The sequence below is a fragment of the Leptodactylus fuscus genome, chromosome 3 (genome assembly GCF_031893055.1).
Source record: "Leptodactylus fuscus isolate aLepFus1 chromosome 3, aLepFus1.hap2, whole genome shotgun sequence".
NCBI lineage: Eukaryota > Metazoa > Chordata > Amphibia > Anura > Leptodactylidae > Leptodactylus > Leptodactylus fuscus.
The window spans coordinates 40503043-40518812 of record NC_134267.1 but is presented as its reverse complement, the minus strand read 5'-3'; the positions used below and the strand labels follow the sequence as shown (position 1 = coordinate 40518812).

Here is a 15770-nt window from a genome sequence, read left to right as displayed (position 1 = left end):
CCCTTCTGACCATAGAAGAGCTACGGTACCGGCACCGTAAGCTCTTCACACCGGGCACAGATCGGGAAAGCCGACAGTGTGCTGAATTCAGCGCACTGTCAGCTTTCCGGCAGTATATAACACTGCATGTGCCCGGATATGGTGAAAGGTCCTCTTTAAGCAAGGAAATTTTAACTTGCTATATCTTCTGTATTATCTGATATTGCTGTGAATGGAGAGGAATTTGTCAGATGTTTGTACATGTAAAATTACTTAGAGAAGTTATTAGTTACATTTACTTCATGTGTCTTGTCTTATCTTTATTGTAGCTCACTTTGCCCTGCGATATATGGACATGAGGTAAGCTGACCTAAAGAAATATCTATGAAATAGATCTTAAAGGGGTTTTCGGAGTAAAATATTGATGACTCCCTCCACTTCATAGACCACGTGATGTCACGATCATAAGTCACATGGCCGGTTTACAGCTCAGTTCCATTCAAGTCAATGGGACTGAGCTGCAATAACAAGCACAGCGGCGATACATTGTACAACACTGTGCTTGGTAAGTACTGAAAAGGCTGCAGAACTTGTCTGAACGCTGCAGTTTCCTCAAACAGGTGATTCTAGCCTGGTACTGAAATCTCTGATGTCTTATACTATGCAAAACTGTATAAAGTATTACTTCTGTATATACCGTATTTTACGGACTATAAGGCGCACTGGACTATAAGGCGCATTGCCCATGAGCGCCTTATAGTCCGTCTCGGTTCATATATAAGGCGCACCGGACTATAAGGCGCAGTCCGGTGCGCCTTATATGTTATTGAAAGCGGCGGCATGAAGACTTTGCCAGCGGCCGCTTAACCCCCCGCGTGCCAGCCGCTTCTATTGGAAGCGCTAGGCAGGCGAGGAGTTAAAGGGGCTCTATCAGCAAAATCATGCTGATAGAGCCCCACCGTAAAAGTTATATTAAACTACCCCCCCATTTTAAAATAAAACCCTGAAACAGAATGTGAAACTTACCGAACGGTGCAGGGTGGGCGGGCATTCAGGCCTCCTCTTCCTCCAATGTTCTGTCCTCCTCCTCCGGCGCTCGCGAACTGTTAATGGCCTGGGCGCATGCGCAGTAGCCGTAGTAGAAGCATTATGATACTGCGCATGCGCCCAGGCCATTATCAGTTCGCGAGCGCCGGAGGAAGTGGTCAGGACATCGGAGGAAGAGGAGGCCTGAATGCCCGCCCACCCTGCACCGTTCGGTAAGTTTCACATTCTGTTTCAGGGTTTTATTTTAAAACGGGGGGGTAGCTTAATATAACTTTTACGGTGCCTTTTATGTATGTATGGAAGCGGCACGCAGACTTTGCCGCCGCTTCCATCCATATATAAGGCGCACTGGACTATAAGGCGCACTGGACTATAAGGCGCACTTACGATTTCTGAGGAAATCGTAGGTTTTTATGTGCGCCTTATAGTCCGGAAAATACGGTATGTAATTTAGTAAAGCTAGGCATAGTGTTTATTGTAGATAGGCAATACTATAAAGCTGGTCATAGCGCTCATTGCATATACAGTGTTGGACCCCTGCAATTCTGTCAGATAATACTCATTTTCTTCCAGAAAATGATTGCAATCACAAATTCTTTGGTATTATTATCTTCATTTAATTTGTCTTCAATGGAAAACCACAAAAAGAATTGTCAAAAAGCCAACTTGGATATAATTCCACACCAAACATAAAAAAGGGGGTAGACAAAAGTATTGGCGCTGTTTGAAAAATCATGTGATACTTCTCTAATTTGTGTAATTAACAGCACCTGTTACTTACCTGAGGCACCTAACAGGTGGTGGCAATAACTAAATCACACTTGCAGCCAGTTGAAATGGATTATAGTCAACTCAACCTCTGTCTTGTGTCCTTGTGTGTACCACATTGAGCATGGAGAAAAGAAAGAAGACCAAATAAATGTCTGAGGACTTGAGAAGCAAAATTGTGAGGAAGCATGAGCAATCTCAAGGCTACAAGTCCATCTCCAAAGACCTAAATGTTCCTGTGTCTACTGTGTGCAGTGTCATCAAGAAATTTAAAGCCCATGGTACTGTGGCTAACCTCCCTAGATGTGGACGGAAAAGAAAAATTGACGAGAGATTTCAATGCAAGATTGTGCGGATGGTGGATAAAGAACCTCAACTAACATCCAAACAAGTTCAAGCTGCCCTGCAGTCCGAGGGTACAACAGTGTCACCCCGTACTATCCGTCAGCATCTGAATGAAAAGGGACTGTATGGTAGGAGACCCAGGAAGACCCCACTTCTTACCCAGAGACATAAAAAAGCCAGGCTGGAGTTTGCCAAAACTTACCTGAGAAAGCCAAAAAACGTTTTGGAAGAATGTTCTCTGGTCGTATGAGACAAAAGTAGGAAAAGGCATCAACATAGAAAACACAGGAAAAAAAAGAGGCCTTCAAAGAAAAGAACACGGTCCCTACAGTCAAACATGGCGGAGGTTCCCTGATGTTTTGGGGTTGCTTTGCTGCCTCTGGCACTGAACTACTTGACCGTGTGCATGGCATTATGAAGTCTGAAGACTACCAACAAATTTTGCAGCATAATGTAGGGCCCAGTGTGAGAAAGCTGGGTCTCCCTCAGAGGTCATGGGTCTTCCAGCAGGACAATGACCCAAAACACACTTCAGGTCTGCACTAGAAAATGGTTTGAGAGAAAGCACTGGAGACTTGTAAAGTGGCCAGCAATGAGTCCAGACCTGAATCCCATAGAACACCTGTGGGGGAGGAGAGATCTCTTGATGGCAGTTTGGAGAAGGCCCCCTTCACATCTCAGGGGGGACCTGGAGCAGTTTGCCAAAGAAGAATGGTCTAAAATTCCAGCGGAGCCTTGTAAGAAACTCATTGATGGTTACCGGAAGCGGTTGTGCGCAGTTATTGTGTCTAAAGGTTGTGCTACCAAGTATTAGGCTGAGGGGGCCAATACTTTTGTCCGGCCCATTTTTGGAGCTTTGTGTAAAATGATCAATCATTTGACTTTTTTTTTTTCATTCTCTTTTGTGTTTTTTTATTGCAAGCAAAATAAATGAAGATATTACCAAAGAGTTTGTGCTTGCAATCATTTTCTGGAAGAACACGAGTATTATCTGACAGAATTGCAGGGGTGCCAATACTTTTGGCCAACACTGTAGGTAATGTAAAGCTGGTCATAGTGTTCATTATATATACTTAATGTAGTAAAGCTGGACATTGTATAGACATAATGTAGGAATGTTGGTCATTGTGTATAGGTAATGTAAAACTGGTCATAGCAGTCATTGTATATACATAATGTAGTAACACTTGTCATAGCGCTCATCGTATATACGTAATGTAGTAAAGCTGGTCACAGCAGTCACTGTACACAGTATACATAATGTGCTATAGCTGGCTATGACGTATCTATTGACAGTCAGGGGACAAGTGTCACAATATGTCTTGCACACGCTTATCTTCCTGTCTTCCTATAAATAACATGATCTTTGTGGCCATGTTAATGATAGTCCTTGTAGCTGTCAGTCAGGCCATTATTTGTCTGACCACTATGGTATCAGTTTCTTCTGTAATAATGGTAACATCTTATTATTCCTGTTATTTAGGTGGTAAAAGCGGGCCTGTTACTTGCCCTTTTTGGAGGCTGTCAGAAATACGTGGATGACAAAAACAGAATTCCAATTCGAGGAGATCCTCATATACTTATAGTTGGAGACCCTGGATTAGGAAAAAGCCAAATGTTACAGGTATGGAAGGGCGTCATACTCTACTTGACAACGTTATTGACTTATATAAGATGTTAAAGGGGTTGTCCTACTGCTCAGTCATATATGCTGTATTCCCCCGCTGCTCTCGGGTCCTCACTGGTCTCTGTATCTTCGATCCTCATGACACGTCGCTCAGACAATTACTGGCTAAGGGCGCTGTCATTGTTCTGCTCACTGTCGGACCAGAAGAAGGAAAGGCGGTCCATCTGATAACTGACAATAAGGGACCGTTGACTATTTTTTCCCTAATATCGGCAGACAAAAAAGTCAGGCTTGCAGGGTGTTTTTTATCCAGGATGTCTGACGTGTTTTGCGCAAAGTGGCCACCTAGCACACGTGAATGTTTCCTACAGCCAGTGATTGGCCGAGTGGCTTCTCCTCTGTTGTGAGGTTCTCGAAAGCAGAGACTGGTAAGAAGCTGAAGAGCAGGAGCAGTGGGGGATTGCTGGAGGGGAGTATGACTCCTAAAAATCACAACCTGTGGGAGGGAGAAGAAGATATACAGGCGGAGTGGAGGAGTGTATGACACCATGTACATGGAAAGTGTGATATATCAAATACTGTGTCTTTGTAGGCTGTGTGTAATGTGGCACCCCGCGGCATTTATGTATGCGGGAACACTACTACAACTTCTGGACTGACGGTAACTTTATCCAGAGACAGCGCCACAGGAGATTTTGGTTTGGAAGCGGGGGCACTTGTTTTGGGAGATCAAGGTATGATTCTTACACTTACATCCCCTATATCCTGAGTATGCCCATAGACATCTATGGACTGGACTATATCCCAAGAGAGTGTCCATGTGGCGTATTGATTGGCGTGTAAGCTGGCCTATATTTTTTTCTGCTGTATTGGAAAATGCCTTTTCAGCGGTGCCATCGGCCTCGGTTATTAGAGGTAGGAGTCGTGGACGTCACTATACATGATCATTACAGCTCACCCCTCCAGAAGATTCCTCCTATAGTAATTATTTACACCATTAGAGATCTATCACTTTTAGTCTAAAGAATCACATCTCAGTCTTGAGGGTTGTATATACTGTGTGCATAGCTTCTGCTCTTACTTAGTCATTGTCCTACTCTTTACAATCAGGTATATGTGGAATAGATGAATTTGATAAGATGGGTAACCAGCACCAGGCTTTATTGGAAGCCATGGAACAGCAGAGCATCAGCCTTGCCAAAGCCGGGATTGTCTGCAGTTTACCAGCCAGGACATCTATCATTGCTGCAGCCAACCCTGTGGGAGGACACTACAACAAAGGCAAAACTGTCTCCGAGAACCTCAAGTAAGTCAATCGGTCTTTGGCTGTGACATATGTTTAAAGAAAGGGGTGTAAGGGTGGGAGATTCCCCTACTGATCATGATTCATGACTAAAGTAGAACATGTTCTACATTTTGACGGATTGGAAACACGTCTCTGTCTTCATATTAATAGTCAATAGGTTCATGAAAGGGATATTACACTCAGCATGAGAATCAACATGTAAATCTAGCCTAAATGTGATTTTGTGATACTCTGTCAGGAGATGTTTTTGCTGTGTGTGGCCACCTAGTGGTTGTGTTATGAGTTGCAGTCTCTTAAGGGCATTGTTAAAGAGGACATGTCCTCTGACATTAGCAGTTTTATATGGCGCAAGAAAGCTGACACAATTCTTTGCTTGTATCTGCCTCAGTTGCAGAGATATCTGTGCCGTTAGTTTTGGCATAGATGTCCCTGCACTGGGCCTATCAGCTCAGCGTCATTGCTGGGACTGTGTCATTGAAGAACCGTACAATACTCTTCCATAGTCTTGTACTGTCGGGAGGGGTAGGGTTTGTTCCTCACAGCCCAGCGATGATGCTAGACTGAAAGGCCCACCCCAAGGCCGCAATGGGGTGCCGATGCGATGCATTGGCACCCCAGATGAATGGGCCTAATCAGGAGTGAGTCTTGGCTGAAGGAAGGACATGTTGCTTCTTTTTGCCGCTAGTTGAAAAAAATCGCTAGCGGGAAAAAAAGCGAGTGACTCCCATTGAAATGAATGGGAGACGTTTTTGCAGATGGATTATGAGGCGGATTCTGTATCAAAATCTGCCTGCAAAATACTCCTTGTGAACATCCCCTGACAGTGCAAGGATATCATTGCTGGAACTAACTGGGATCTCTCGCAAATACTGGCAAACCTGAGAGTGCGCTGCTATCAATATAGTAACACGGACGCCATGAAAAGTCCTCCATAACATTTCTCAGTATTGTATGTCCCAACATATACCTCTGATGAAAGACAGTGATGTATGTCACCGTATAGGTATACAATGGCCATATAGGTGCTGCTGTTGTGTATACTTTTTTTTGGTTGGCATTCTATATAGGAAAGTGCCGCTGCTTTCCTATACAGTTGAAAGATATGTCAATGCATACTAGGACACGCACATTTAAGGCTCTGTTGGGTAAATGAAGCCCTTAGGATACGTTTGATGTATATAGACTGGGGGCTTTATATGGCATATACACCAATGCTTATGTATATAGTCATGGTCTGCAAGGAAAACAAGGCAAGAGTGACCTCTACAGGTTATACCCGGCACACAGGTACAACTAAACCCATCTGCACTTATGCGATGGTGATCGTCTCTCTGTACATAAAAGATTTTAATGTGAATATAATATGATAATAAGCAAAATATATTCTAACGATTTAAGATATTAATTTTATTTCTTAAAGAGGTTTTGCAGGCTAAAGATCTTGATGCCCTACTCAAGGACAGATCATAGATATCAGCTTGTTGAGGACGCAACACCCACCACCCCCTCCGATCAGCTGACCTCAAAGACAGAGAATGGAGCAGAAAGCAGATAGCACTGTTCATAGTGTAAAAATGGAGCTGTCTTCATTCTCTGTATATCAGCTGCTGAGTTCAGTTGATTGATGGAGGTGTCGGACCCCCCACCGATCTGATATTCATGACCTATCCATCACTGTTATTAGCTTAGAAAACCTCTTTAATGGGTGGAACTGTACAGAAAAAAGGGTTGTGAATGAGGAGGCAGTCATACAGCATATTGCCCACCTTTCAGCCTGCAGAGTGTTCAGGCTTTCGAGGCACATTGTACACATTGAAAATGTCACATAAAAATTCCTAGGTATAATATCTGGTGCCATGATTTTAATCCTCTTCTTTTCTGTCCAATGACCACCAGCCACTAAAACCGGGATGTAGCTATAGTGGTAGCAGTCGCTACTGGGCCCTGGAACCTGAGGGGGCCCCAAAGGTCCTGCTGTCACATAAAATATAGCAGTATTCTAAATGGCACAAGGTAGGTAGGGGCCACATTACAGAATAAGGAGCCTCAGGTTAATCCCCTACACTTAGATTACTCTGCACACCAAGCTTTGTTAGTCGGGCTGAACCATCTAAGCACAGAGGGAGTGTCTCAGACTACCAAAGCATTTATGCACAGAGTAGTCTGACAAGCTGGCGGACATTTTACAGAGATGAAGAGGGAGCTGGGAATCTAAGGGATCACTCTGGACCACAAGGTACCGTATATACTCGAGTATAAGCCGACCCAAGTATAAGCCTAATTTTGCCACAAAAAACTGGGAAAACTTATTGACTCAAGTATAAGCCAAGGAGAGGGGGAAATGTAGCAGCTACTGGAAAATTTCAAAAATTAAAATGGTTTTTGGGTGCAGTAGTTGCTGGGAAACGGGAGGGGGTGTTTTGGTTGTCTGTCTGCCCCTTCCCTGAGCTTGAGGACTGGGTTTTTTTCCCCCACGTGGAATTCAGCTTGGCTGAATATAGGGTATCTGCAGTGCTGCTATTAACCCCTTCCCGATGGAACAGGAGCACTGCAGATCCCCTATATTCAGTAGACCGGGCACTCTCAGACACAGGATACCTAATGTGTTTGTGTTTCACAGTAATTTTCTACTTTTATATGTATTCTAGGGAAAGGAGGGATTTAGATCTTTTTATTTATTTTATTTTTTTATTATATTTTTAAAGCTTCTTTTTTTTCACTATTTTATGGGAGATTCTATACATTACTATTGCTGGTCATGGACTCCCCCCCCCCCCCCCCCCCCAAAAAAAAAAAAAAAAAAGAAAAAAGAAATTAATTTTTTTTTTTTTTTTGCTTGACTCGAGTATAAGCCGAGGGGGGGCTTTTACTCGAGTATATACGGTATATAAAATATGCATTTATTGTGGACTTCCTCTCAAGACAGAGGGATGTGAGTTTTAGTGTTCTAGTCCAGACAGTTGTATGTGTCTTTTTGCCATATTTCACACTTCAAAAATATTCGTGCAGAAATTGTGTATTGATAATAAGATTTGGAAACAACAGACAACATGGTATTTGCTTCGCCGACAGAATGGGCAGCGCTTTACTGTCCCGCTTTGACTTGGTGTTCATCCTGCTCGACACCCCTAATGAAGACCACGATCATTTACTGTCCGAACACGTCATGGCCATGAGGTCTGGGGCACAGGAGGTCATTCGCAGTGCTAATGTATCCCGTTCGGACACACAGGACTCTAACATCTCTGTCCTAGAGGTGGCTTCTGACAGGCCTTTAAAAGACAGATTAAAGGTGCGGCTCATTCTCCCCCATTAAATCATTTACAAGAATACAGAAGTCCTAGTTCTAGTGTAAGACAGTAAGAGCTGCATTGGTTTTCTTTTCTAGGTCCGGCCTGGGGAACATATTGATGCGATTCCACACCAGCTAATAAGAAAATTCATTGGTTACGCCAGACAGTACGTGCAGCCAAAACTGTCAGTGGAGGCGGCTCAGGTCCTGCAGAACTTCTACCTGGAGCTGCGGAAACAGAACCAGGGCATAGACAGCACTCCGATCACTACCAGACAGCTGGAGTCCTTAATCCGTCTGACAGAGGTACAGGGGCACTATAAGGAATTGTATGTCTGTATCCTACCTGCCAAGAAAATCTGATCAAATCTGGCAGGATGGGAGTGACTTATATCGAGGGGAGTGCGGCCGGCCATACTCTATGATCACACTGTGTCCTAATAGATCATATGGCCAGGGGTAGTCTTCATGAGATGACCCCTTGTAATGTTACAGATAGGCCACACTTATTTCCTAGTATACATGGAGTAAATAAAGTACTGTACTATAAAGTATTCAGAAAGTTAACAGAGCTGGATTTTTCGCAGGCCCGGGCAAGATTAGAACTGAGGGAGGAGGCCACCAAAGAGGACGCCGAAGATGTTGTTCAAATAATGAAATACAGGTCTGTTCACACTATTCTAGTTTTTACAATTCATCATTAAAAAGGGGTTACAATTGATTTCTAATCCTTAGGATAGGACATCAATATTAGGTCTGTGGGGTTCCAATACCCAGGACCCCCACAGATTACCAGTATTGTGGCAGGGCAGCTCTCACCACGCTGCTCACTCGCTATACAAACTGTAGTGGCCAGTGTAGGTACTGCAGTGCTCAAAGACCTAAATGGGACAGCACTGCAGTACCTACACTCGCTGCTACCTGTGTTTGACACAAGAGTCACACCATCTCTGTTTTGGTGGTCTGTGGGGGTCCTGGGTGTCAGACCCCCCACAGGGCTAATATTAATGGCCTATCCTGAGGTTTAGATTTTAACCATTTTTGGCAAATATAATTAATTAAAAACTGAGCCGTTTTAGAGGTTTTCTCTAACCATCTTAGCAGTGACTTTTTGGTTTTCAATGCATATGACCATAAATTAAGGAACTCAAGCCCCAGCAGGTGAGGAGAGAAGGGATTTGGATGCACCACATATCCCCTTCATTCTGAGCATCAGTAATTTCAGCACCTCAGACCAATACTTTCAATGCAGTGTTAGAGGTTATCTAAGGACTATTGAAATGCTGATTTCCCTCATGTTGTTTGGATCATATCTTGGGTTTCCAGGCTGGCTCCGACCACGGGTCACTGGAACGGAACCAGCACCCAAGTCCCTCTCCTGTTTGTACTGCTTGGTACCTGTACTAGCAGACTAGATCATTATAATAGAAGGGCAGCCCCATAATACAGGTGCCTGTGAACAGAGGAGAAGAGGAAGTGGTGGAGCGACACAGGTGCCAGGAGAAGTTCCAATGATATGACCAACCCGAAAATCCAGCACATACTGTTTGTGTAGAGGTCAACCTTGAGGCTGCAGCAATAGTCTAACACAAAAAGGACGCCACTGCTGATGTCAACCAGGGGGTCGGTAAACAGAAACTGGAAATGGAGGACATAGTAGAGAGGAGTATTTTTTTTTTATTATTGCTCTATATTTAGTACAAATTTATTATTATTATTTTTAAGTCAGATAACCTCTTTGATATTGTAGACCTATGCATAGTATCAGATCAGTGGGGTCAGTGGTGCTTGGGCAAGCACTGTGGATTGTATAGCAGACAGAGGGCCATATATTTTGTAGCAGATGTGTGCTGTAGTATTAGGCACAAACTAAGGCTGGTTTTACACGGCCGTAATGATTTTACGGTTTGCAAGTTGCTGATCATCAGCATAGACACCGCAGACGTGTGTGAACTGCCGCACGCGCCCATAGAGTTCTATGGGCGAGTCCGTGCAGTGCTGTGAATTCACGGCCTTTGCGGACCTGCTCTATAAATTGCAGACCACGGTTCTGGCCCGGCACACCACGGATAAAATATACGGTGGTGTAAGAGACCGCATTGAATATAATGTGTCCGCAATTGAAAACCCTCAATTGCGGACCATTTGCGGACTTACATTACGGCTGTGTAAGACCGGCCTTATAGAATGCATACTGCTGGGTACACAGCTCGCTGGAGCGCCACAGCTTCATCAAACAGCTGATATGTGGGGATGTGAAAACCACCACCAATTTGATAAAGGATTGGCCATAAAGATTTAATTTCTGAAGTCCTTTTCACTGTATAGATTGTAGTGACTTGCTTTCTTTGGATCGCTGACAACCTGTGTTTTTATCCCTGTAGTCTACTTGGAACATATTCAGATGAATTTGGGAAATTGGATTTCAACAGATCTCAGCATGGCTCAGGAATGAGCAATCGATCTCAGGCAAAGAAGTTTGTTTCCGCCCTTAATAGGATTGCAGAGAGAACCTACAATAATCTATTTGACTATCAACAACTCCGGCAGATTGCAAGGGAGATGCAGATACAGGTAGAGTGACGGATAAGCCTCTGCTCAAAGTGTGCACAAAATGTAGGGCTTGTCACACAAAGGACACTCAGTGAATGGTGCAATGGTCACACGTGTGCACTGCTATTTAATTCTATGTCTCTGGGGATGACAGAAATGGCCAAGAGCTGCACTCGGCTATCTCTGTCCTCTCCAGACATGTAGGCCCAGAGTTCTTCCATTGCTCCTCACTACATGACTACAAGGAGTTGTATGAATGGAGTGGTGGTCAGTCATGGGCAAGGCTGTTCCTATAAGTGTCTTTGGAGTTGATGGAGAAAGCGAAGAACTCTAATTAACATTGAATAGAGTGGCAGTGACCAAGATTGACCACCACTCCTTATTATGGTCATATAGTTAGGGATGGGGGGGCTTAGAACCTAATCTCTAATAGTGCCATGTATAGTAAAGAACATTGTCCAAGGTCCTAAGTGCATTTACACCATCTTTACTATCTATAGTCCTGCCACTGCCTTCATTTTACATTTTGCTGAAGCCTCGAGCCATAGAGCAACTCAGATGTCAAGTGTTCACATTTCTATCATTTCACCTTTTTTTTGTCTTGTCTGAATTTCCAAAGAAGGTGCTAAATGTGAACAGTGTCTTAGTTGTTAGCTGAATAGCTACATTCCCTAAATCTTTCATAAGCACTAGGGCTTGTCCACCGTTCAGGATTTCTATCCCCCATTCCGCTAGAAAAATGTGGAGAAGAGTGGAAACCCAAACGATAGTATGAACCTACCTTCAGAACGTTCCTACGTTCATTATTTCCTGGAAAAGCAAAAAATTATCATATATAGATATTAGAGATGAGCGAGTACTGTTCGGATCAGCTGATCCGAACAGCACGCTCGCATAGAAATGAATGGACGTAGTCGGCACGCAGGGGGTTAAGCAGCCGGCCGCCGTCAAAGCGGAAGTACCAGGTGCATCCATTCATTTCTATGGAGCGTGCTGTTCGGATCGGCTGATCCGAACAGTACTCGCTCATCTCTAATAGATATCCAACATGCCAGATTGTTTCCCCAACGCCATATGTTGAGGGACAATCAGGCTGCCCCCACAGACATTAGATAGGCGGAGGGTTTAACATTTACCTTTATATGTGTGTGTATATACAATATATACACACACATAATATATATATATATATATATATATATATACAGTCCTATGAAAAAGTTTGGGCACCCCTATTAATCTTAATCATTTTTAGTTCTAAATATTTTGGTGTTTGCAGCAGCCATTTCAGTTTGATATATCTAATAACTGATGGACACAGTAATATTTCAGGATTGAAATGAGGTGTATTGTACTAACAGAAAATGCGCAATATGCATTAAACCAAAATTTGACCGGTGCAAAAGTATGGGCACCTCAACAGAAAAGTGACATTAATATTTAGTACATCCTCCTTTTGCAAAGATAACAGCCTCTAGTCGCTTCCTGTAGCTTTTAATCAGTTCCTGGATCCTGGATAAAGGTATTTTGGACCATTTCTTTCTACAAAACAATTCAAGTTCAGTTAAGTTTGATGGTCGCCGAACATGGACAGCCCGCTTTCAAATGATCTGAAAACAAAGATTGTTCAACATAGTTGTTCAGGGGAAGGATACAAAACGTTGTCTCAGAGATTTAACCTGTCAGTTTCCACTGTGAGGAACATAGTAAGGAAATGGAAGACCACAGGGACAGTTCTTGTTAAGCCCAGAAGTGGCAGGCCAAGAAAAATATCAGAAAGGCAGAGAAGAAGAATGGTGAGAACAGTCAAGGACAATCCACAGACCACCTCCAAAGAGCTGCAGCATCATCTTGCTGCAGATGGTGTCACTGTGCATCAGTCAGCAATACAGCGCACTTTGCACAAGGAGAAGCTGTATGGGAGAGTGATGAGAAAGAAGCCGTTTCTGCACGTACACCACAAACAGGTATGAGGTATGCAAAAGCACATTTGGAGAAGCCAACTTCATTTTGGAAACAAAGATTGAGTTGTTTGGTTATAAAAAAAAAGGCGTTATGCATGGCGTCCAAAAAGAAACAGCATTCCAAGAAAAACACTTGCTACCCACTGTAAAATTTGGTGGAGGTTTCATCATGCTTTGGGGCTGTGTGGCCAATGCCGGCACCGGGAATCTTGTTAAAGTAGAGAGTCGCATGGATTCCACTCAGTATCAGCAGATTCTTGAGAATAATGTTCAAGAATCAGTGACGAAGTTGAAGTTACGCCGGGGATGGATATTTCAGTAAGACAATGATCCAAAACACCGCTCCAAATCCTCAGGCATTCATGCAGAGGAACAATGACAATGTTCTGGAATGGCCATCCCAGTCCCCAGACCTGAATATCATTGAACATCTGTGGGATGATTTGAAGCGGGCTGTCCATGCTCGGCGACCATCTAACTTAACTGAACTTGAATTGTTTGTCCAAAATACCTTTATCCAGGATCCAGGAACTGATTAAAAGCTACAGGAAGCGACTAGAGGCTGTTATCTTTGCAAAAGGAGGATCTACTAAATATTAATGTCACTTTTCTGTTGAGGTGCCCATACTTTTGCACCGGTCAAATTTTGGTTTAATGCATATTGCACATTTTCTGTTAGTACAATAAACCTCATTTCAATCCTGAAATATTACTGTGTCCATCAGTTATTAGATATATCAAACTGAAATGGCTGCTGTAAACACCAAAATATTTAGAACTAAAAATGATTAAGATTAATAGGGGTGCCCAAACTTTTTCATAGGACTGTATATATATATATATATATATAGTGTATGTATATAATATACACTATATAACAAATATATATGGCTGGCTCTTAGGACGTAAGAGCATGTGAATGACTTTGGAGTGCATGTAAGCTGCCCATAAGGGTAAAACATTTATTATTATTATTATTATTATTACGAGTCCTTTAACATCTGTTCTCTGGAATCTCACTGGTGTTGGTGATGTCGCCGGCTCTGCTCATCTTCTCTGCTTTGTTTCCCGGCAGGTTTCTGACTTTGAAAGTTTTGTGGGATCTCTGAATGACCAGGGATATCTTCTGAAGAAAGGTCCCAGAGTTTACCAGCTGCAGACGATGTAGGACCATTTCATCCTCCGCTCCCTACTGTTTCCAATGATGAATATATTTCTATAGCGATGTGCCATGACTGAACACTCAGGCCCTGTTCACATGGGGAGCAGAAGGGCGGATTTTGGCACCAAGAGTGATGAAGGGAGCCGTGTCACTCTCGGGCCAAAATCCGCCTGCCACGACTGTCGCAGCTTCCGACAGTCGCGGGTTTTCCCTCTGGAGTAGGCTCAAATGAATGGGCCGACTCCGGAGGTTGCTGCCGCAAGGTGGACGCCACGGCTCAGAGAGCCGCGGAATCCGCCTGAAGAAAGGGCAGCTCGCTTCTTTTTTCCGCTAGCGGCATGTTGAAAAAAGAACGCTAGCAGTCTCCATAGACCACCATTGTGAGGGGGTGGATTATGACGTGGATTACGCGCCATAATCCACCCATGTCCTTATAATCTACAGGAATACAAAATGGCCGTCACACTGCTGGGTGGAACTCAGCAATAAGACCTTCATAAAGAACAACACACAGATTTCTAGGGACATTCTTGGCTCCTGAGCCTTGGTTGACAATGTCCCATTTTCATTATCTATGTATTATATGTATATTGTACAGAGTATGCGGTATCCGGTGTTGTTGTGCGTATGTATTATATGCGGCATTGGAGCGTTAAGGAATAAAGTGGTGCATTTATTTTACAGCTGTTCTCGCCTTTCAGGGAACCTTTACATGGCGTCGTCCAAAGAATTACACATTTCCCAGAGTGGTGTCAATAAAAACTACAAAAGTCAAAACCTAAGGCCTAGTTCACGCGGGCACGGAATAGCGTATTTTGGTCCTAATTTTGATGCGGGAAGCTACGTCAAAATCGGGACCAAAATACGCCTGCCGTGACTGTCAGTCGCAGATTCCTGCTCCGGAGTAGGCCCAGAATGAATGGGCCTAGTCCAGAGGGTGCTGCCGCGGCTCAATGAGCCACAGAATTCGCCTGAAGAAAGGGCAGCTCGCTACTTTTTTCTGTGAGCGGCAACAGAAACGTAAAAAAAATCTGAATAATTAAAATATGGCGACGGAAACTAATTTTCTTTCAAATTTTTTTTAATTTATTAAAAAAACATGTAAATTTGATCTTACTGTGGTGATTCAGATCCACAGAATACAGGCATAGAATATAGGCGCAGTGAACGCTATAAAAACAAAACCGAAAAACCAAATAAAATTTTAAAAAAAGGCGCAAATTTTTTTTCTTTCTGTCTCCAATTCCACTCCATTCAAAATTTTCTCTAGCTCTGTCACCATGTTCACACTACTAAATGCCATACTTCATTTGATTCTTGCTGCGCCCATGATCAATGTACTGTTTTCTATCAGAAAAACAAAAGGTTTCCGCCCACTTGTCAAATAAGAGCTAATTTACATATAACCTTCCAGGGCCTGTATCTTTCGAACAGGTGGATGAATTTTAGGAATAAATACACTGAATCGCTCGATATGCGCTCATATAGGTCTGGGAATGTAAAAAGTAATGGCTTTCTGTAAGTGAGGAGTGAAAAAAAACAAAAAATGGCTTTGGCCACAAGGGGTTAAGGGCACACAAACAGGGGCAGTTCCACCATTAACCCCTTCCCGACATGCGCCGTAATAGTACGGCGCGTGTCGGGTCTGTAACTATGGCGACCGCCCGGGAGCCGGGCGGCCGTCATAGCCGCCGGGTGTCTACTGCTTTAAGCAGTAGACAACCGGC

The 15770-nt window shown here is 43.4% G+C and overlaps 1 protein-coding gene across 1 annotated transcript in view; it reads left to right on the top strand.

Moving 5' to 3' along the window:
• MCM8 (minichromosome maintenance 8 homologous recombination repair factor) overlaps positions 1–14662 on the top strand; it is a 35342-nt gene extending 20680 nt beyond the window's left edge. Inside the window, exons 10-19 of the mRNA XM_075267457.1 lie at positions 309–339; positions 3623–3763; positions 4359–4500; positions 4877–5072; positions 8145–8364; positions 8461–8670; positions 8952–9028; positions 10749–10938; positions 13957–14075; positions 14546–14662. Of these exons, the coding sequence (XP_075123558.1) occupies positions 309–339; positions 3623–3763; positions 4359–4500; positions 4877–5072; positions 8145–8364; positions 8461–8670; positions 8952–9028; positions 10749–10938; positions 13957–14049 (1300 nt within the window). The 3' untranslated portion in view covers positions 14050–14075; positions 14546–14662. The remainder of the gene's footprint in view (positions 1–308; positions 340–3622; positions 3764–4358; positions 4501–4876; positions 5073–8144; positions 8365–8460; positions 8671–8951; positions 9029–10748; positions 10939–13956; positions 14076–14545) is intronic.
• The last annotated feature ends 1108 nt before the right edge of the window (positions 14663–15770 follow it).